Source organism: Oncorhynchus tshawytscha, unplaced genomic scaffold, assembly GCF_018296145.1.
Source record: "Oncorhynchus tshawytscha isolate Ot180627B unplaced genomic scaffold, Otsh_v2.0 Un_contig_866_pilon_pilon, whole genome shotgun sequence".
NCBI classification, from domain to species: domain Eukaryota; kingdom Metazoa; phylum Chordata; class Actinopteri; order Salmoniformes; family Salmonidae; genus Oncorhynchus; species Oncorhynchus tshawytscha.
In genome coordinates, this window is record NW_024609600.1 from 100,141 (window position 1) to 121,972 (window position 21,832).

General features: G+C 49.7%; 1 protein-coding gene across 1 annotated transcript in view; it reads right to left on the bottom strand.

Annotated features, from left to right (window-relative positions):
* LOC121845244 (protein kinase C beta type-like) overlaps positions 1-21,832 on the bottom strand; it is a 108,821-nt gene that overhangs the window by 19,220 nt on the left and 67,769 nt on the right. Inside the window, exons 7-12 of the mRNA XM_042316157.1 lie at positions 20,095-20,229; positions 18,684-18,780; positions 16,222-16,365; positions 12,460-12,633; positions 2,876-2,969; positions 2,620-2,659 (exon numbers count right to left, since the gene is read on the bottom strand). Of these exons, the coding sequence (XP_042172091.1) occupies positions 2,620-2,659; positions 2,876-2,969; positions 12,460-12,633; positions 16,222-16,365; positions 18,684-18,780; positions 20,095-20,229 (684 nt within the window). The remainder of the gene's footprint in view (positions 1-2,619; positions 2,660-2,875; positions 2,970-12,459; positions 12,634-16,221; positions 16,366-18,683; positions 18,781-20,094; positions 20,230-21,832) is intronic.

The following is a 21,832-nucleotide window of genomic DNA, read 5'->3' on the forward strand; positions in this document are numbered from 1 at the left end:
TGTGTCCTTGTGACGTTGTCCAGCTCAGATCCCTAGGAGAGGCACACAGAGACAGCATGTGTCCTTCAGCATGACGTTGTCCAGCTTCAGATCCCTAGGAGAGGCACACAGAGACAGACTATCTTAATGTGTCCTTCAGCATGACGTTGTCCAGCTTCAGATCCCTAGGAGAGGCACACAGAGACAGACTATCTTAATGTGTCCTTCAGCATCACGTTGTCCAGCTTCAGATCCCTAGGAGAGGCACACAGAGACAGACTATCTTAATGTGGCCTTCTGCATCCAGCATGACGTTATCCAGCTTCAGATCCCTAGGAGAGGCACACACACACACACGTTAAACCTACATACACACGTTACACACACAGACATATTAAACATACACTATATATATCCAAAAGTATGTGAAAACCCCTTCAAAATGTGTGCATTCGGTTGTTTCAGCCACACCGCTGTTGCTGACAGGTGTATAAAATTGAGCACACAGCCATGCAATCTCCATAGACAAGCAATGGCAGTAGAATGGCCTTACTGAAGAGCTCAGTGACTTTCAACGTGGCACCGTCATAGGATGCCACCTTTCCAACAAGTCAGGTTGTAAAATGTCTGCCTTTCTAGAGCTGACCCGGTCAACTGTAAGTGCTGTTATTGTGAAGTGGAAACGTCTAGGAGCAACAACAGCTCAGCCGCAAAGTGGTAGGAAACACAAGCTCACAGAACGGGCGAAGTGCTGAAAATGACTCAAGTAAAAGTGAAAGTCACCCAGTAAAATACTACTTGAGTAAAAGTCCAAAAAGTATTTGGTTTAAAAAATACTTATGTATCAAAATTAAAAAGTATGAACCATTTAAAATTTCTTATATTAAGCAAACCAGAAGGCACCATGAAAAATAAATACAAATTGGACGGATAGCCAGGGGTACACTCCAACACTCAGACATCATTTACAAACGAAACATTTGTGTTTAGTGAGTCCACCAGATCAGAGGCAGTAGGGATGACCAGGGATGTTCTCTGTTTAGTGAGTCCTCCAGATCAGAGGCAGTAGAGATGACCAGGGATGTTCTCTGTTTAGTGAGTCCGCCAGATCAGAGGCAGTAGAGATGACCAGGGATGTTCTCTGTTTAGTGAGTCCTCCAGATCAGAGACAGGAGGGACGACCAGGGATGTTCTCTGTTTAGTGAGTCCGCCAGATCAGAGGCAGTACGGATCACCAGAGATGTTCTCTTGATAAGTGTGTGAATTGGACCATTTTCCTGTCAAAATGTAACGACTATCTTTTGGGCGACAGGGAAAATGTATGGAGTAATATTGTCTTTATGTAGTGAAGTAAAAGTTGGCAAAAATATAAATAGTGAGGTACAGATACCCCAAAAAACGACATAAGTTGTAATTTAAAGTATTTTTACTTTACGTATTTGACACCACTGAGTAAGGCTCTGGTTTTTACAGATACAAGAAGGTTACGACTGTTCAGAATGATGATATGATACGAGGTTATGATGAATAAGTTGCAGATACAAGAAGGTTACGACTGTTCAGAATGATGATATGATACGAGGTTATGATGAATAAGTTGCAGATACAAGAAGGTTACGACTGTTCAGAATGATGATATGATACGAGGTTATGATGAATAAGTTGCAGATACAAGAAGGTTACGACTGTTCAGAATGATGATATGATACGAGGTTATGATGAATAAGTTGCCTGTTAATAGATGTGATAGGTAAAGACCTTTAGAGTTCAATTTGGGAGCTGGTAACTCTTTAAAGAACCGCATGGTGCCCCAGATCCTAACGAGTTAATTGTCATATGATTAATTTAAATCGGGTAACAATTAACCATATTTAGGTTGATTCGATAAATAACAGTCTTTAGATTCATGTTAAACGTCAAATCACGACACCAGTGATGCGAGCCTACCAAACAAGTTAAATGTCTTCTATGCTTGCTTCGAGACAAGCAACACTGAACCATGCATGAGAGCACCAGCTGTTCCTGTGAAATGCTTACTTACGAGCCCTTTCCCAACAACGCAGAGTTAAAAAGTAAGACAAATTTGCAAAAAAAATAACAAAGGAAATAGAGACACAACAATGAGACTATGTACAAGGAGTACAAGTACAGAGTCAATGTGCAGGGGTATGAGGTTGTTGAGGTAATATGTAACTAGGCAAGTCAGTTAAGAACAAATTCTTATTTACAATGACGGCCTACCCCGGCCAAACCCGGACGACGCTGGGCCAATTGTGCGCCGCCCTATGGGACTCCCAATCACGGCCGGTTGTGATACAGCCTGGAATCGAACCAGGGTCTGTAGTGACGCCTGTAGCCCTGAGATGCAGTGCCTTAGACTGCTGCGGATCTGAGGGACAAATCGTTTCAGTCTCCTGAGGGGGAAGAGGCGTCGCCCGTTTCCATTGACTGTGTTAGTGTGTTTGGACCACGACAGACCATTAGGGATGTGGATGCTGAGGCTCCACTACAACAGGTTGATGCTCGGCCCTCTGTTTCCCCTAGTCCACGGTCAGCTCCGTTTGTCTTGCTGACAAACATCAAAAAGGCCGCGGGGCGGAATATCACACGTAACAAACATGGAGTAAAACAGTCACTCACCGGTAAACGATGCCTTTGGAATGGAGGAAGAAGAGGAGATCTCAGCAGTTTGTCTAGAAATGGTAACAAACATGGAGTAAAACAGATCTCAGCACACATGGAGGAAGACACACACACACACACACACACACACACACACACACACACACACACACTGAGTTAGACCAGGCACAGGAGTGTGTGTGTGTGTGTGTGTGTGTGTGTGTGTGTGTGTGTGTGTGTGTGTGTGTGTGTGTGTGTGTGTGTGTGTGTACTCACACAGCGTGGGGTTCCTTGAACTTGCCGACCTGCTGGATCTGATACATGAGGTCTCCTCCGTTGATATACTCCATCACAAAATATAACCTGTCCTGGAGAGAGAGAGAGAGAGAGAGACACTCCATCAACAACAACACCCCGTCAAGCAGACCCCGAGAGCTGGAGGTGGAGAGAGAGACATATCTGCACTCTAGACTGTGGTGAGACAACTACAACAGGAGAAAGAGCAGGAGAAGATCAGACTGCTGGAGGAGAGGATCAGACTGCTAGAGGAGAGGATCAGACTGCTGGAGGAGAGGATCAGACTGCTGGAGGAGAGGATCAGACTGCTGGAGGAGAGGATCAGACTGCTGGAGGAGAGGATCAGACTGCTGGAGGAGAGGATCAGACTGCTGAGAGGAGGAGGATCAGACTGCTGGAGGAGAGGATCAGACTGCTGGAGGAGAGGATCAGACTGCTGGAGGAGAGGATCAGACAGATCAGACTGCTAGAGGAGAGGATCAGACTGCTAGAGGAGAGGATCAGACTGCTAGAGGAGAGGATCAGACTGCTGGAGGAGAGGATCAGACTGCTGGAGGAGAGGATCAGACTGCTGGAGGAGAGGATCAGACTGCTGGAGGAGAGGATCAGACTGCTGGAGGAGAGGATCAGACTGCTGGAGGAGACTGCTAGAGGAGAGGATCAGACTGCTGGAGGAGAGGATCAGACTGCTAGAGGAGAGGATCAGACTGCTGGAGGAGACGATCAGACTGCTGGAGGAGAGGATCAGACTGCTGGAGGAGAGGATCAGACTGCTGGAGGATCAGACTGCTAGAGGAGGATCAGACTGCTGGAGGAGAGGATCAGACTGCTGAGGAGAGGATCAGACTGCTGGAGGAGGATCAGACTGCTGGAGGAGAGGATCAGACTGCTGGAGGAGAGGATCAGACTGCTGGAGGAGAGGATCAGACTGCTAGAGGAGAGGATCAGACTGCTGGAGGAGAGGATCAGACTGCTAGAGGAGAGGATCAGACTGCTGGAGGAGAGGATCAGACTGCTGGAGGAGAGGATCAGACTGCTGGAGGAGAGGATCAGACTGCTGGAGGAGAGGATCAGACTGCTGGAGGAGAGGATCAGACTGCTGGAGGAGAGGATCAGACTGCTAGAGGATCAGACTGCTGGAGGAGAGGATCAGACTGCTGGAGGAGAGGATCAGACTGCTGGAGGAGATCAGGATGCTAGAGACTGCTGGAGGAGGAGGATCAGACTGCTAGAGGAGAGGATCAGACTGCTGGAGGAGAGGATCAGACTGCTGGAGGAGAGGATCAGAGGAGGAGAGGATCAGACTGCTGGAGGAGAGGATCAGACTGCTAGAGGAGGAGACTGAGAGATCAGACTGCTGGAGGAGAGGATCAGACTGCTGGAGGAGAGGATCAGACTGCTAGAGGAGAGGATCAGACTGCTAGAGGAGAGGATCAGACTGCTGGAGAGGAGAGGATCAGACTGCTAGAGGAGAGGATCAGACTGCTGGAGAGACGATCAGACTGCTAGAGGAGACGATCAGACTGCTGGAGGAGACTGCTAGAGGAGACGATCAGACTGCTAGAGGAGAGGATCAGACTGCTAGAGGAGACGATCAGACTGCTAGAGGAGACGATCAGACTGCTAGAGGAGACGATCAGACTGCTAGAGGAGACGATCAGACTGCTGGAGGAGAGGATCAGACTGCTGGAGGAGAGGATCAGACTGCTGGAGGAGAGGGTGAGAACAATGACGTGTGACAGAGAACAGCCCATTAGAGAGCTGGCCACCCCCGCAGAGAGGCCAGTAGAACAACCCATTAGAGAGCTGGCCACCCCCGCAGAGAGGCCAGTAGAACAACCCATTAGAGAGCTGACCACCCCCGCAGAGAGGCCAGTAGAACAACCCATTAGAGAGCTGGCCACCCCCGCAGAGAGGCCGGTAGAACAACCCATTAGAGAGCTGGCCACCCCCGCAGAGAGGCCAGTAGAACAACCCATTAAAGAGCTGACCACCCCCGCAGAGAGGCCGGTAGAACAACCCATTAGACAGCTGGCCACCCCCGCAGAGAGGCCAGTAGAACAACCCATTAGACAGCTGGCCACCCCCGCAGAGAGGCCAGTAGAACAGTCCACCTCAGACCCTGACCATAGCTTCGACATCACAGCAGGACAGATACATGAAGAACCCCAAACCCAGGGGACCCCACCCACTCCTAGCAACCCCTATAAGCCCCTCCCCCTGACAACACCCCTCACCCACTGAGGACACACACAAGCAACAGATTGTACTCACATAGGCTGCCCCCTCAGATCAGACCTAAGCCTCTCCTGCCCACCCCATGCCCCCCCCTCCCAGTCCCGCAAAGAGGGCCTCAACATGAAAGGCAAACCACGCCCAGGCCCCAGAGCAGGCAAACAGGCCCAACCCCCCACTCTTAGTAGACACACCTCAGACCCAAGCCCAGGCCGAGAGCAGCAAACAGGCCCAACCCCCACTCTTAGAAGCCAGGAACAAGGCCCCCCCACCTTACAGAGCCCAGGCCCAACCCCCACTCTTACACTAAGCCCAGGCCCAACCCCCACTCTTACACTAAGCCCAAGCCAATGGCATGTACCAGATGCTCAGCAGGCTGTTCACACTTACTGGTCTGAGACCGAACCACACGACCAACAACACTGGACCCTTTATGGAACACAAAGCCTTCACTATCTCATCCTGGAATATCCAAGACCTGAGGTCATCTGCCTTTTCCCTAAATAGCAGAAAGAAATCAGAAATACAGACATTGTCATCCTACAAGAAATGGACCCACGGGTTGCCCTCTACGTTACAGAGAGGTGGCAGTCCCATCCACCACACTAACAGGAGTGAAACAGGGAAGAGACTCAGTGGGTAACTTGGTATAGAGCAGACCTAACCCACTCTATTAGACAGGGAAGAGACTCAGTGGGTAACTTGGTATAGAGCAGACCTAACCCACTCTATTAGACAGGGAAGAGACTCAGTGGGTAACTTGGTAGAGAGCAGACCTAACCCACTCTATTAGACAGGGAAGAGACTCCCCCTTGGTATAGAGCAGACCTAACCCACTTAGGACAGGGAAGAGAGCAACAGATTGGGTAACTTGGTATAGAGCAGACCTAACCCCTCCTTAGACAGGGAAGAGACTCAGTGGGTCCTTGGTATAGAGCAGACCTAACCCACTCTAAGGCAAAGACAGGAGCAGGCAAGAGGCCCAACCCCACTCTTGGGTAAGCCCAGGGTGAGCAGGCAAACAGGCCCTAACCCACTCATTAGAGCCCAGGGAAGAGACTCAGTGGGTAACTTGGTATAGAGCAGACCTAACCCACACTATTAGACAGGAAGAGACTCAGCAGGCTGTAACTTGGTCTGAGAGCAGACCTAACCCACTCTATTAGACAGGAAGGACTCAGTGGGTAACTTGGTAGAAAGAAGCAGACCTAACCCACTCTATTCCACCACACTAACAGGCCGTGACAGGGAAGAGACTCAGTGGGTAACTTGGTAGAGAGCAGACCTAACCCACTCTATTAGACAGGGAAGAGACTCAGTGGGTAACTTGGTATAGAGCAGACCTAACCCACTCTATTAGACAGGGAAGAGACTCCGTGGGTAACTTGGTATAGAGCAGACCTAACCCACTCTATTAGACAGGGAAGAGACTCCGTGGGTAACTTGGTATAAGCAGACCTAACCCACTCTATTAGACAGGGAAGAGACTCAGTGGGTAACTTGGTATAGAGCAGACCTAACCCACTCTATTAGACAGGGAAGAGACTCAGTGGGTAACTTGGTATAGAGCAGACCTAACCCACTCTATTAGACAGGAAGAGACTCAGTGGGTAACTTGGTATAGAGCAGACCTAACCCACTCTATTAGACAGGGAAGAGACTCAGTGGGTAACTTGGTATAGAGCAGACCTAACCCACTCTATTAGACAGGGAAGAGACTCAGTGGGTAACTTGGTATAGAGCAGACCTAACCCACTCTATTAGACAGGGAAGAGACTCAGTGGGTAACTTGGTATAGAGCAGACCTAACCCACTCTATTAGACAGGGAAGAGACTCAGTGGGTAACTTGGTATAGAGCAGACCTAACCCACTCTATTAGACAGGGAAGAGACTCAGTGGGTAACTTGGTAGAGAGCAGACCTAACCCACTCTATTAGACAGACCTAACCCACTCTATTAGACAGGGAAGAGACTCAGTGGGTAACTTGGTATAGAGCAGACCTAACCCACTCTATTAGACAGGGAAGAGACTCAGTGGGTAACTTGGTATAGAGCAGACCTAACCCACTCTATTAGACAGGGAAGAGACTCAGTGGGTAACTTGGTATAGAGCAGACCTAACCCACTCTATTAGACAGGGAAGAGACTCCGTGGGTAACTTGGTATAGAGCAGACCTAACCCACTCTATTAGACAGGGAAGAGACTCAGTGGGTAACTTGGTATAGAGCAGACCTAACCCACTCTATTAGACAGGGAAGAGACTCAGTGGGTAACTTGGTATAGAGCAGACCTAACCCACCTATTAGACTCTATTAGACAGGGAAGAGATTAGACAGGGAAGAGAATCAGTGGGTAACTTGGTATAGAGCAGACCTAACCCACTCTATTAGACAGGGAAGAGACTCAGTGGGTAACTTGGTATAGAGCAGACCTAACCCACTCTATTAGACAGGGAAGAGACTCAGTGGGTAACTTGGTATAGAGCAGACCTAACCCACTCTATTAGACAGGGAAGAGACTCAGTGGGTAACTTGGTATAGAGCAGACCTAACCCACTCTATTAGACAGGGAAGAGACCAGTGGGTAACTTCAGTATCAGAGCAGACCTAACCCACTCTATTAGACAGGGAAGAGACTCAGTGGGTAACAGGTCACAGAGCAGACCTAACCCACTCTATTAGACAGGGAAGAGACCCAGTGGGTAACTTGGTATAGAGTCAGCCCCAACCCCCTATCAGACAGGGAAGAGACCACACCCCTATCAGATCACAGAGCCTACTGACCCACTCTATTAAATGAGTCAAAACAGGAACTATCAGATCACAGTCGGCCCACTGACACCCCTATCAGACCACAGTCAGCCCACTGCCCACTGACACCCCTATCAGATCACAGTCAGCCCACTGACACCCCTATCAGATCACAGTTGGCCCACTGACACCCCTATCAGATCACAGTCGGCCCACTGACACCCCAATCAGTTCACAGTCAGCCCACTGACACCCCTATCAGATCACAGTCAGCCCACTGACACCCCTATCAGACCACAGTTGGCCCACTGACACCCCTATCAGACCACAGTCAGCCCACTGACACCCCTATCAGACCACAGTCAGCCCACTGACACCCCTATCAGACCACAGTCAGCCCACTGACACCCCTATCAGACCACAGTCAGCCCACTGACACCCCTATCAGATCACAGTCAGTCCATTGACACCCCTATCAGATCACAGTCAGCCCACTGACACCCCCTATCAGACCACAGTCAGCCCACTGACACCCCTATCAGATCACAGTCAGCCCACTGACACCCCTATCAGATCACAGTCAGCCCACTGACACCCCTATCAGATCACAGTCAGCCCACTGACACCCCTATCAGATCACAGTCAGCCCACTGACACCCCTATCAGATCACAGTCAGCCCACTGACACCCCTATCAGACCACAGTCAGCCCACTGACACCCTATCAGATCACAGTCAGCCCACTGACACCCCTATCAGACCACAGTCAGCCCACTGACACCCCTCATCAGACCATCAGTCGGCCCACTGACACCCCTATCAGACCACAGTCAGCCCACTGACACCCTATCAGACCACAGTCAGCCCACTGACACCCCTATCAGATCACAGTCAGCCCACTGACACTATCCCTATCAGATCACAGTCGGCCCACTGACACCCCTATCAGATCACAGTCGGCCCACTGACACCCCTATCAGACCACAGTCGGCCCACTGACACCCTATCAGATCACAGTCGGCCCACTGACACCCCTATCAGACCACAGTCAGCCCACTGACACCCTATCAGATCACAGTCGGCCCACTGACACCCCTATCAGATCACAGTCGGCCCACTGACACCCCTATCAGACCACAGTCGGCCCACTGACACCCATCAGATCACAGTCGGCCCACTGACACCCATCAGATCACAGTCGGCCCACTGACACCCCTATCAGACCACAGCAAAATCACAATCTACTTGAACGGAGCAATAATCAACCATCGAGGCCGAACAAACGGCATACTATTAAGATATGGTACAGATGGAAGGAAGGTAGAAACCTAATAAAAAACTATACTCCAACAACAAATCCAGTCCCTCCTAGACAACTTCCCGGACAAAATGTTTCCCTGCAATAGTGAAGGTGTAAACTTAGCAGTAGGAAGCCTGAACAGTATATTTGACATCAAATCTAAACATTTTCAAGCGGACAACCTAAGAAAATTAACAGCAATGACAAATGGTTTTAATGAAGAACGCAAAAAAAAACCTAAGAAAGAAATTGAGAAACCTGTCCAACCAAAAACAGAGAACCAGAAACCTGTCCATCCAAAAACAGAGAACCAGAAAACCTGAGCTTACACCTTCACTATGGTGAAACACTAAGACAAAAGAAGGAACAGCACGTCAGAAATCCGCTCAGTGTGATCGAAGAATCCATAGACTCGAACCACTCCTGGGTGAATCGGAAAACAAACTAAACAAACTACAACACGAAGAGTCATCTTTACAAAATGGAGACGTATGGATAAACCACTTCCCCAATCTTTTAGCCATATAACAAAGAACAAACAGCAAAAAAAACATATACATGATCAAATACAAATCTTAGAATCAACTATTAAAGACTAACAGAACCTACTGGATTCCAGAACAAACTACATTCCAGAACCCACTGGATTCCAGAACAAACTGGATTCCAGAACCCACTGGATTCCAGAACCCACTGGATTCCAGAACAAACTGGATTCCAGAACCCACTGGATTCCAGAACAAACTGGATTCCAGAACCCACTGGATTCCAGAACAAACTGGATTCCAGAACAAACTGGATTCCAGAACAAACTGGATTCCAGAACCCACTGGATTCCAGAACAAACTGGATTCCAGAACCAACTGGATTCCAGAACAAACTGGATTCCAGAACAAACCTGATTCCAGAACAAACTGGATTCCAGAACCCACTGGATTCTCCATTTACCTTGAATGAACTACAGTTCAAATACAAACCCTCCCAACAGGACCTGGTGTTGATGGTATACTAAACTAAACTACAATACATAGACCACAAATTACAATGGGCTATTCTGAAACATCATTCTCACCTCTGGCATCTTCCCTAATATTTGGAAACAAAGGTCTGATCGACCCTTATCGACAAAAGGGGACACAAATTTGACCCCAATAATTACAGTTGAATATGCGTCAATAGCTGAAAAATCCTCTGCAGTATCATCAACATTGTCACAATGAAAACATTGTCCTGAGCAAATGTCAAATTGGCTTCTTACCAAAATGCCGTATGACAGACCACGTATTCACCCTGCACACCCTTATTGACAAACAAACAAAACAAAAGCAAAGTCTCCTCATGCTTTGTTGATTTAAATAAACTTTTGACTCAATTTGGCATGAAAGTCTGCTGTACAAATTGATGGAAGCGGTGTTGGGGGAAAGTATGTGACGTTATAAAATCAATGTACACAAACAACAAATTGGCAAAAAACACACACATTTCTTCACACAGGGTCGTGGGGTGAGACAGGGATGCAGCTTGAGCCCCACCCTCTTCAGCATATTTATCAATAAATTGGCTAAGGCACTAGAACAATCTGCAGCACCCGGCCTCACCCTACTGGATTCAGAAGTCAAATGTCTACTGTTTGCTGATGATCTGGTGCTTCTGTCCCCAATCAAGGAGGGCCTACAGCAGCACCTAGATCTTCTGCACAGATTCTGTCAAACCTGGGCCCTGACAGTAAATCTCAGTAAGACCAAAATAATGGTGTTCCAAAAAAGGTCCAGTCGCCAGGACCACAAATACAAATATCTATCTAGACACTGTTGCCCTAGAGCACACAAAGAACTACACATGCCTTGGTCTAAACATCAACACCACAGGTAACTTCCACAAGCTGTGAACGATATGAGAGACAAGACAAGAAGGGTCTTCTATACCATCAAAAGGAACATAAAACTCAACATCCCCAATTGGGATCTGTCTAAAAAGTACTTCAATCAGTTATCGAACACATTGCCCTTTATGGTTGTGAGATCTGAGGTCCACTAACCAACCAATAATTCACGAAATGGGACAAACACTCAATTGAGACTCTGCATACAGAATTCTGCAAAAATATACTTGGTGTACAACCCAAAACAATGCAGGCAGTGCAGAGCAGGACTATACCCGCTAATGAACAACATCCAGAAAAAAGCTGTTCAATTCTACAACCACCACAAAGCCCTCACCTAAAGAGAGATGAACCTGGAGAAGAGTCCCCTCAGCCAACTGGTTCTGGGTCTCTGTTCACAAACAGACCCCACAGAGCCCCAGAACAGAAACACAATTACACTCAACCAAATCATGATAAAGCAAAAATATAACTATTTGACACTGGAAAGAAACAACCAAAAAAACATAGCAAACTTGAATGCTGCTGTCTGACCCTAAACAGTGAGAACACAATGGCAGAATACCTGACCACTGTGACTGACCCTAAACAGTGAGAACACAATGGCAGAATACCTGACCACTGTGACTGACCCTAAACAGTGAGAACACAATGGCAGAATACCTGACCACTGTGACTGACCCTAAACAGTGAGAACACAATGGCAGAATACCTGACCACTGTGACTGACCCAACATTAAGAAAATCCTTGACTATGTACAGACTCAGTGAGCACAGCCTTGCTATTGAAAGAGGCCACCATAGAAAGACCTGGCTCTCAAGAGAAGACAAAGAGAGGGAGGAGAGAGGTAGAGAGACAGCAAGGGTTGAGAAAGAGAGAAAGAAAGAGAGAGAGAGAAAGAGAGAGAGACAGCAAGGGTTGAGAAAGAGAGAGACAGCAAGGGAGGAGAAAGAGAGTGAGAAAGAGAGAAAGAGAGAAAGAAAGAGAGAGAGAGACTGTTCAGTATTCCCAGAATTCCACCTCAGAAAACACTGATAAAAGCAGACCACCTGCTCTTGAAAATGGTGTTTCTCTCTGTGTGTGTTTACCATGGTCTGGAAGCAGGAGTGGAGCTGGTCAGGACATGTGTGTGTGTGTGTTTGCCTCTGTGTGTGTGTGTGTTTACCATGGTCTGGAAGCAGGAGTGGAGCTGGTCAGGACATGTGTGTGTGTGTTTGCCTCTGTGTGTGTGTGTGTTTACCATGGTCTGGAAGCAGGAGTGGAGCTGGTCAGGACATGTGTGTGTGTGTTTGCCTCTGTGTGTGTGTGTGTTTACCATGGTCTGGAAGCAGGAGTGGAGCTGGTCAGGACATGTGTGTGTGTGTGTTTGCCTCTGTGTGTGTGTGTGTTTACCATGGTCTGGAAGCAGGAGTGGAGCTGTGTGAGGAAGGGAGGTTTCCCGGACAGGGCCAGGACCCTCTTCTCCACCATGGTGCACTCCACATCATCATCCTGAATCACCACGTCCTTCTTCAGGATCTTTACAGCGTACAGCTCGTCTGCTCCTTTACGCTCTGCTAACATCACCTAGAGACGAGGGGATCTTTAACAGAGTAACACCCCCTCTCCGTAACATACAGTCTCCCCCCACATACAGTCCCCCCCCACATACAGTCCCCCCTGAACATACAGTCCCCCCCCACATACAGCTCGTCTGCTCCTTTACGCTCTGCTAACATCACCTAGAGACGAGGGGATCTTTAACAGAGTAACACCCCCCTCTCCGTCCCCACATACCTCTCCATACAGTCCCCCCACATACAGTCCCCCCACATACAGCTCGTCTGCTCCTTTAGCTCTGCTAACATCACCCGAGGGATCTTTAACAGAGTAACACCCCCTCTCCCCCCCACATACAGTCATACAGTCTCCCCCCACATACAGTCCCCCCACATACAGCTCGTCTGCTCCTTTAAGCTCTGCTAACATCACCTAGAGACGAGGGGATCTTTAACAGAGTAACACACCCCCTCTCCGTCCCCACATACAGTCTCTCTGTCCCCACATACAGTCTCCCCCCCCCCACATACAGTCTCTCTGTCCCCAACATACAGTCTCTCTGTCCCCACATACAGTCTCTCCACCCAGTCTCTCCGTCCCCCCATACAGTCTCTCCGTCCCCCACAGTTTCTCCACCCAGTCTCTCCGTCCCCCCATACAGTCTCTCCAACCAGTCTCTCTGTCCCCCACATACAGTTTCCCCCCACATACAGTCTCTCCATCCAGTCTCTCCACCCAGTCTCTCCGTCCCCCCCATACAGTCTCTCCATCCAGTCTCTCCACCCAGTCTCTCCATCCAGTCTCTCCGTCCCCCATACAGTCTCTCCACCCAGTCTCTCCAGTCCCCCCATACAGTCTCTCCACCCAGTCTCTCCATCCCCCATACAGTCTCTCCACCCAGTCTCTCCGTCCCCCCACATACAGTCTCCCCCCACATACAGTCTCTCCATCCAGTCTCTCCGTCCCCCATACAGTCTCTCCACCCAGTTTCTCCACCCAGTCTCTCCGTCCTCCCATACAGTCTCTCCACCCAGTCTCTCCCCCCCCATACAGTCTCTCCACCCAGTCTCTCCAGTCTCTCCCCCCCAGTCTCCCCCATACAGTCTCTCCACCCAGTCTCTCCGTCCCCCATACAGTCTCTCCACCCAGTCTCTCCCCCCATACAGTCTCTCCACCCAGTCTCTCCCCCCCCATACAGTCTCTCCACCCAGTCTCTCCCCCCCCATACAGTCTCTCCATCCAGTCTCTCCACCCCCATACAGTCCCCCCATACAGTCTCTCCACCCAGTCTCTCCACCCAGTCTCTCCGTCCCCCATACAGTCTCTCCACCCAGTCTCTCCGTCCCCCCCATACAGTCTCTCCACCCAGTCTCTCCGTCCCCCCCCATACAGTCTCTCCACCCAGTCTCTCCGTCCCCCCATACAGTCTCTCCACCCAGTCTCTCCACCCAGTCCCCCATACAGTCTCTCCACCCAGTCTCTCCCAGTCCCCCATACAGTCTCTCCACCCAGTCTCTCCCCCCAGTCTCTCCACCCAGTCTCCGTCCCCCCATACAGTCTCTCCACCCAGTCTCTCCACCCAGTCTCTCCGTCCCCATACAGTCTCTCCACCCAGTCTCCCCACCCAGTCTCTCCACCCAGTCTCTCCAGTCCCCCATACAGTCTCTCCCACCAGTCTCTCCACCCAGTCTCTCCACCCCCCACATACAGTCTCTCCACCCAGTCTCTCTGTCCCCCACATACAGTCTCTCCACCCAGTCTCTCCGTCCCCCCATACAGTCTCTCTCCCCACCCAGTCTCTCCGTCCCCCATACAGTCTACAGTCTCTCCACCAGTCTCTCCCCCCCCCATACAGTCCTCCACCAGTCTCTCCCCCCCATACAGTCTCTCCACCAGTCTCTCCCCCCATACAGTCTCTCCACCAGTCTCCCCCACATACAGTCTCTCCACCAGTCTCCCCCCCCATACAGTCTCTCCACCCAGTCTCTCCCCATACAGTCTCTCCTCCCCCCCAGTCTCTCCACCCAGTCTCTCCACCAGTCTCAGTCCCCCACATACAGTCTCCCCACCATACAGTCTCTCCTCCACCAGTCTCCACCCATACAGTCTCCACCCAGTCAGTCCCCACATACAGTCTCCACCCAGTCCCTCCCCCCCCCAGTCTCTCCAGTCGTCCCCCCATACAGTCTCCCCAGTCTCCCCCATACAGTCCCCCCCATACAGTCTCTCCCCCCCCCTCCCCCATACAGTCCCCCCCCCCCCTCCATACAGTCCCCCCCCATACAGTCTCCCCCAGTCATACAGTCTCTCCGTCCCCCCATACAGTCTCTCCACCCAGTCTCCCCCCATACAGTCTCCCCCCATACAGTCCCCCCCAGTCCTCCCCATACACCCAGTCTCTCCGTCCCCCCCCCCATACAGTCCCCCCATACAGTTCCACCCCCCCCCCCCATACAGTCTCTCCACCCAGTCTCCCCCCCATACAGTCTCCCCTGTCCATACAGTCCCCCCATACAGTCTCTCCCCCAGTCATCCACAGTCTCTCCTCCACCTACCTTCCCGAAGCTGCCCTTGCCCAACACCATAATGAAGTTGAAGTCTGTCAGTCCCCCCATACAGTCCCCCTCCATACAGCCCCCCCATACAGTCTCTCCGTCCCCCCCCTCCATACAGTCAGTCTGTCCCCCCCCCATACAGTCCATACAGTCCCCCCAGTCTCTCCCCCCATACAGTCCCCTGTGGAATACAGTCCCCCATACAGTCCCCCATACAGTCCTCCATCCCCCATACAGTCCCCCCCCCATACAGTCCCCCCATACAGTCTCTCCATACAGTCTCCCCCCCCCCATACAGTCTCTCCTCCACCTACCTTCCATAAGCTGCCCTTGCCCAACACCATAATGAAGTTGAAGTCTGTCAGTCTGCCCCACATACAGTCTCTCAGTCTCTCCCCCCCCATACAGTCCACACAGTCTCTCCACCAGTCCCCCCATACAGTCTCCCCCCATACAGTCTCTCCCCCCATACAGTCCACCCAGTCTCCCCCACCAGTCTCTCCCCCCATACAGTCTCTCATACAGTCCTCCCCATACAGTCTCCCCCATACAGTGGAACAGTCCCCCCCCCATACAGTCCCCCCCCATACAGTCCCCCCTGAACCCAGTGAACAGGGACCCCATGGAACAGGCCCCCCATACAGTCCCCCCCCCCATACAGCGCCCCCATACAGTTCATAGAGGTTGGAACCCCTGTTTTACCCCCCATACAGTTACCCCCCCCCCATACAGACCCCCCCATACAGTTGGAACAGGGACTCCAGTTCCCCATGGAACCCCCCATACCCCCCATAGAGTGGAACCCCCATACAGTCCCCCCCCATACAGTCTGTTACATTTGGAACCCCTGGAACCCCCATACAGACTCTAGAGGTCAGTCAGGGGACCATTACAGTCTCTCCAGTCTCCCCCCATACACCCCCATACAGTCCCCCCCCATACAGTCTCCCCCCATACAGTCTCTCCCCCCATACAGTCCCCCCCTCCATACAGTCTCCCCCATACAGTCTGGAACCCCCCCATACAGTCCCCCCCCCCATACAGTCTCTCCTCCACCTACCTTCCCAAAGCTGCCCTTGCCCAACACCATAATGAAGTTGAAGTCTGTCAGTTTGACGCGGTCCTGGTTACCGTTGCTATCGTACTTAGAGGTGGAGTTAGAGGAGGAGCCGTCTGTGTTCTTCCCGGGACCAATCTTAGCCCTCTGATGGGGAGAGACAACATTATGATCAGAGTTACAGTTTCTTAGGTCAACATTTTGAGTTTGATAACTGACATAAAAACTTAATGACATGTTCTTCAATGTAGAAGAATGGCAGTCAGGACTGAAGAGTATAAATATCTGCTTTTCTCTGTCTAAACATTAAGGACTCATACATAGAGTTGGAACAGGGGACTGTTACATATGGAACAGGGGACTGCATAGAGGTTGGAACAGGGGACTGTTACTGGAACAGGGACTGTTACAAGAGCTGGAACAGGGGACTGTTACAAGGTTGGAACATAGAGGTTGGAACAGGGGACTGTTCTGTTGGAACAGGGGACTGTTACATAGAGGTTGGAACAGGGGACTGTTACATAGAGGTGGAACAGGGGACTGTTCATGTTGGAACAGGGGACTGTTACATAAGGTTGGAACAGGGGACTGTTACATTCAGGGGACTGTTACATGGGGAGGTTGGAACAGGGGACTGTTACATGATCAGAGTTACAGTTTGGAACAGGGGACTGTTACATATAGAGGTTGGAACAGGGGACTGTTACATAGAGGTTGGAACAGGGGACTGTTGGAACAGGTTGGAACAGGGGACTGTTACATAGAGGTTGGAACAGGGGACTGTTACATAGAGGTTGGAACAGGGGACTGTTACATAGAGGTTGGAACAGGGGACTGTTACATAGAGGTTGGGGGACTGTTACATAGAGGTTGGAACAGGGGACTGTTACATAGAGGTTGGAACAGGGGACTGTTACATAGAGGTTGGAACAGGGGGGACTGTTACATAGAGGTTGGAACAGGGGACTGTTACATATTGGAACAGGGGACTGTTACATATAGAGGTTGGAACATAGAGGTTGGGGGACTGTTACAGGGGATAGAGGTTGGAACAGGGGACTGTTACATATAGAGGTTGGAACAGGGGACTGTTACATAGAGGTTGGAACAGGGGACTGTTACATATAGAGGTTGGAACAGGGGTTACTAGAGGTTGGAACAGGGTTGGAACAGGGGATACATAGAGGTTGGAACAGGGGACTGTTACATAGAGGTTGGAACAGGGGACTGTTACATAGAGGTTGGAACAGGGGACTGTTGGAACAGGGGATAGAGGTTGGAACAGGGGACTGTTACATAGAGGTTGGAACAGGGGAACAGGTTGGGGGACTGTTACATAGAGGTTGGAACAGGGGACTGTTACATAGAGGTTGGAACAGGGGACTGTTAGAGGTTGGAACAGGGGACTGTTACATAGAGGTTGGAACAGGGGACTGTTACATAGAGGTTGGAACATAGAGGTTGGGGGACTGTTACATAGAGGTTGGAACAGGGGACTGTTACATAGAGGTTGGAACAGGGGAACATAGAGGTTGGGGGACTGTTACATAGAGGTTGGAACAGGGGACTGTTACATAGAGGTTGGAACAGGGGACTGTTACATAGAGGTTGGAACAGGGGACTGTTACATAGAGGTTGGAACAGGGGACTGTTACATATAGAGGTTGGAACAGGGGACTGTTACATACATATAGAGGTTGGAACAGGGGACTGTTACATAGAGGTTGGAACAGGGGACTGTTACATAGAGGTTGGAACAGGGGGGACTGTTGGAACAGGGGACTGTTACATAGAGGTTGGAACAGGGGACTGACTGTTGGAACAGGGGATAGAGGTTGGAACAGGGGACTGTTTACATAGAGGTTGGAACAGGGGACTGTTACATAGAGGTTGGAACAGGGGACTGTTACATAGAGGTTGGAACAGGGGACTGTTACATAGAGGTTGGAACAGGGGACTGTTACATAGAGGTTGGAACAGGGGACTGTTACATAGAGGTTGGAACAGGGGACTGTTACATAGAGGTTGGAACAGGGGACTGTTACATAGAGGTTGGAACAGGGGACTGTTACATAGAGGTTGGAACAGGGGACTGTTACATAGAGGTTGGAACAGGGGACTGTTACATAGAGGTTGGAACAGGGGACTGTTACATATAGAGGTTGGAACAGGGGACTGTTACATAGAGGTTGGAACAGGGGACTGTTACATATAGAGTTTGGCCTTAATTCGGGCCTAAATCGAGAGCTGATGGGGTAACGTTAGTGAATTGGACCTCCACTTAAAATGGAAATCAAACTGCATCTGGTTTCGACGGGGATTCCCCCCCGAGGGAAAGTGGATTAGCGCGAGGGGCTGAGCGGGTAAAATGTGTTTGGACTGCAGCCTAGGATTTAATACCAGCATCCCTATCTCTCTGGTTGACACGCCCACTTCCCGCCAGTGATGTCATCGGTTTCTCTCACCTCAAACTTTTGTCGTAGTTCCTCGTTGCCGTCTTCTCCGTCTGGTTGGACAGGAACATTAAAGTATTCTCCCTCCTCCTGGGACAACAATTTAAACCTGTAGAATATACAGATGAACACTACAGATGAACACTACAGATGAACAATACAGATGAACACTACAGATGAACACTACAGATGAACACTACAGATGAACACTACAGATTACCACTACAGATTAACACTACAGATGAACACTACAGATGAACACTACAGATGAACACTACAGATGAACACTACAGATTAACACTACAGATTGAACACTACAGATGAACAATACAGATGAACACTACAGATTAACACTACAGATTAACACTACAGATTAACACTACAGATGAACACTACAGATTACCACTACAGATTAACACTATAGATTAACACTACAGATTACCACTACAGATTACCACTACAGATGAACACTACAGATTAACACTACAGATGAACACTACAGATTAACACTACAGATGAACACTACAGATGAACACTACAGATGAACACTACAGATGAACACTAACACTACAGACGAACACTACAGATGAACACTACAGATGAACACTACAGATGAACACTAACACTACAGACGAACACTACAGATGAACACTACAGATGAACACTACAGATTAACACTAACACTACAGATGAACACTACAGATGAACACTACAGATTAACACTAACACTACAGACGAACACTACAGATGAACACTACAGATGAACACTACAGATTAACACTAACACTACAGATGAACACTACAGATGAACACTACAGATTAATACCATTGTCTCTATGTTCGGCTGGCGTTAAAGTGGCATCCTCCTTTTCCTCCATCTCACCATCCTCCTCTCCTTCCCTCTCTCCTTCCATCTCACCATCCTCCTCTCCTTCCCTCTCTCCTTCCATCTCACCATCCTCCTTTTCTTCCATCTCACCATCCTCCTCTCCCTCCATCTCACCATCCTCCTCTCCCTCCATCTCACCATCCTCCTCTCCCTCCCTCTCTCCTTCCATCTCACCATCCTCCTCTCCCTCCCTCTCTCCTTCCATCTCACCATCCTCCTCTCCCTCCCTCTCTCCTTCCATCTCACCATCCACCCACTCCTTGTTTCTGGAGTTTTAGATCCCCATCCCCCCCTTCCTCCCTCCCTCCCTGGAGTTTGTAGATGCCCCTCCCTCCCTCCCTCCCTCCCCCTCCATCCTCCCTCCCTCCCTCCCTCCCTCCCTCCCTCCCTCCCTCCCTCCCTCCTCCCCCTCTCCTCCCCTCCCTCCTCCCTCCATCCCCTCCCTCCCTCCATCCTCCTCTCCCTCCTCCTCTCCCTCCACCCTCCTCTGCCTCCCTCCATCTTACCATCCATCCTCCTCTCCCTCCATCTTACCATCCATCCACTCCTTGTTTCTGGAGCTCTGAGATGCCGAATGAGAGCGCTCCCATGAAGTCGTTCCTGCTGGTCAGATCCCAGTCCCAGATCTCCACCGACAGACGACGGTCCTTATCAGAGTCCTTCAGAGGACTAGAGGGAGAGAGAGAGAGAGAGAGAGAGAGAGAGAGAGAGAGAGAGAGAGAGAGAGAGAGAGAGAGAGAGAGAGAGAGAGAGAGAGAGAGAGAGAGAGAGAGAGAGAGAGAGAGGAGAGAGAGAGAGAGAGAGAATCAATACTTCCCAAGATGCAACGGTTCAGACTTTATCTCGATGTCTTTATCTTGACAGAGTGTAAAGTATCGTTCACAGATATTGAACATGTTTAAAAAGGTCAAAGGTCTGCACACCAACTGACTATTGATGACGTGGTACCGATCAACTACAACCCACTGACTATTGATGACGTGGTACCGATCAACTACAACCCACTGACTATTGATGACGTGGTACCGATCAACTACAACCCACTGACTATTGATGACGTGGTACCGATCAACTACAACCCACTGACTATTGATGACGTGGTACCGATCAACTACAACCCACTGACTATTGATGACGTGGTACCGATCAACTACAACCAACTGACTATTGATGACGTGGTACCGATCAACTACAACCAACTGACTATTGATGACGTGGTACCGATCAACTACAACCCACTGACTATTGATGACGTGGTACCGATCAACTACAACCAACTGACTATTGATGACGTGGTACCGATCAACTACAACCAACTGACTATTGATGACGTGGTACCGATCAACTACAACCCACTAACTATTGATGACGTGGTACCGATCAACTACAACCAACTGACTATTGATGACGTGGTACCGATCAACTACAACCAACTGACTATTGATGACGTGGTACCGATCAACTACAACCAACTGACTATTGATGACGTGGTACCGATCAACTACAACCCACTAACTATTGATGACGTGGTACCGATCAACTACAACCAACTGACTATTGATGACGTGGTACCGATCAACTACAACCAACTGACTATTGATGACGTGGTACCGATCAACTACAACCAACTGACTATTGATGACGTGGTACCGATCAACTACAACCAACTGACTATTGATGACGTGGTACCGATCAACTACAACCCACCAACTATTGATGACGTGGTACCGATCAACTACAACCAACTGACTATTGATGACGTGGTACCGATCAACTACAACCAACTGACTATTGATGACGCGGTACCGATCAACTACAGCCCACTAACTATTGATGACGTGGTACCGATCAACTACAAGCAACTGACTATTGATGACGTGGTACCGATCAACTACAAGCAACCGACTATTGACGACGTGGTACCGATCAACTACAACCAACTGACTATTGATGACGTGGTACCGATCAACTACAACCCACTAACTATTGATGACGTGGTACCGATCAACTACAACCAACTGACTATTGATGACGTGGTACCGATCAACTACAACCAACTGACTATTGATGACGTGGTACCGATCAACTACAACCCACTAACTATTGATGACGTGGTACCGATCAACTACAACCCACTAACTATTGATGACGTGGTACCGATCAACTACAACCCACTAACTATTGATGACGTGGTACCGAGACTACAACCCACTAACTATTGATGACGTGGTACCGATCAACTACAACCCAACTAACTATTGATGACGTGGTA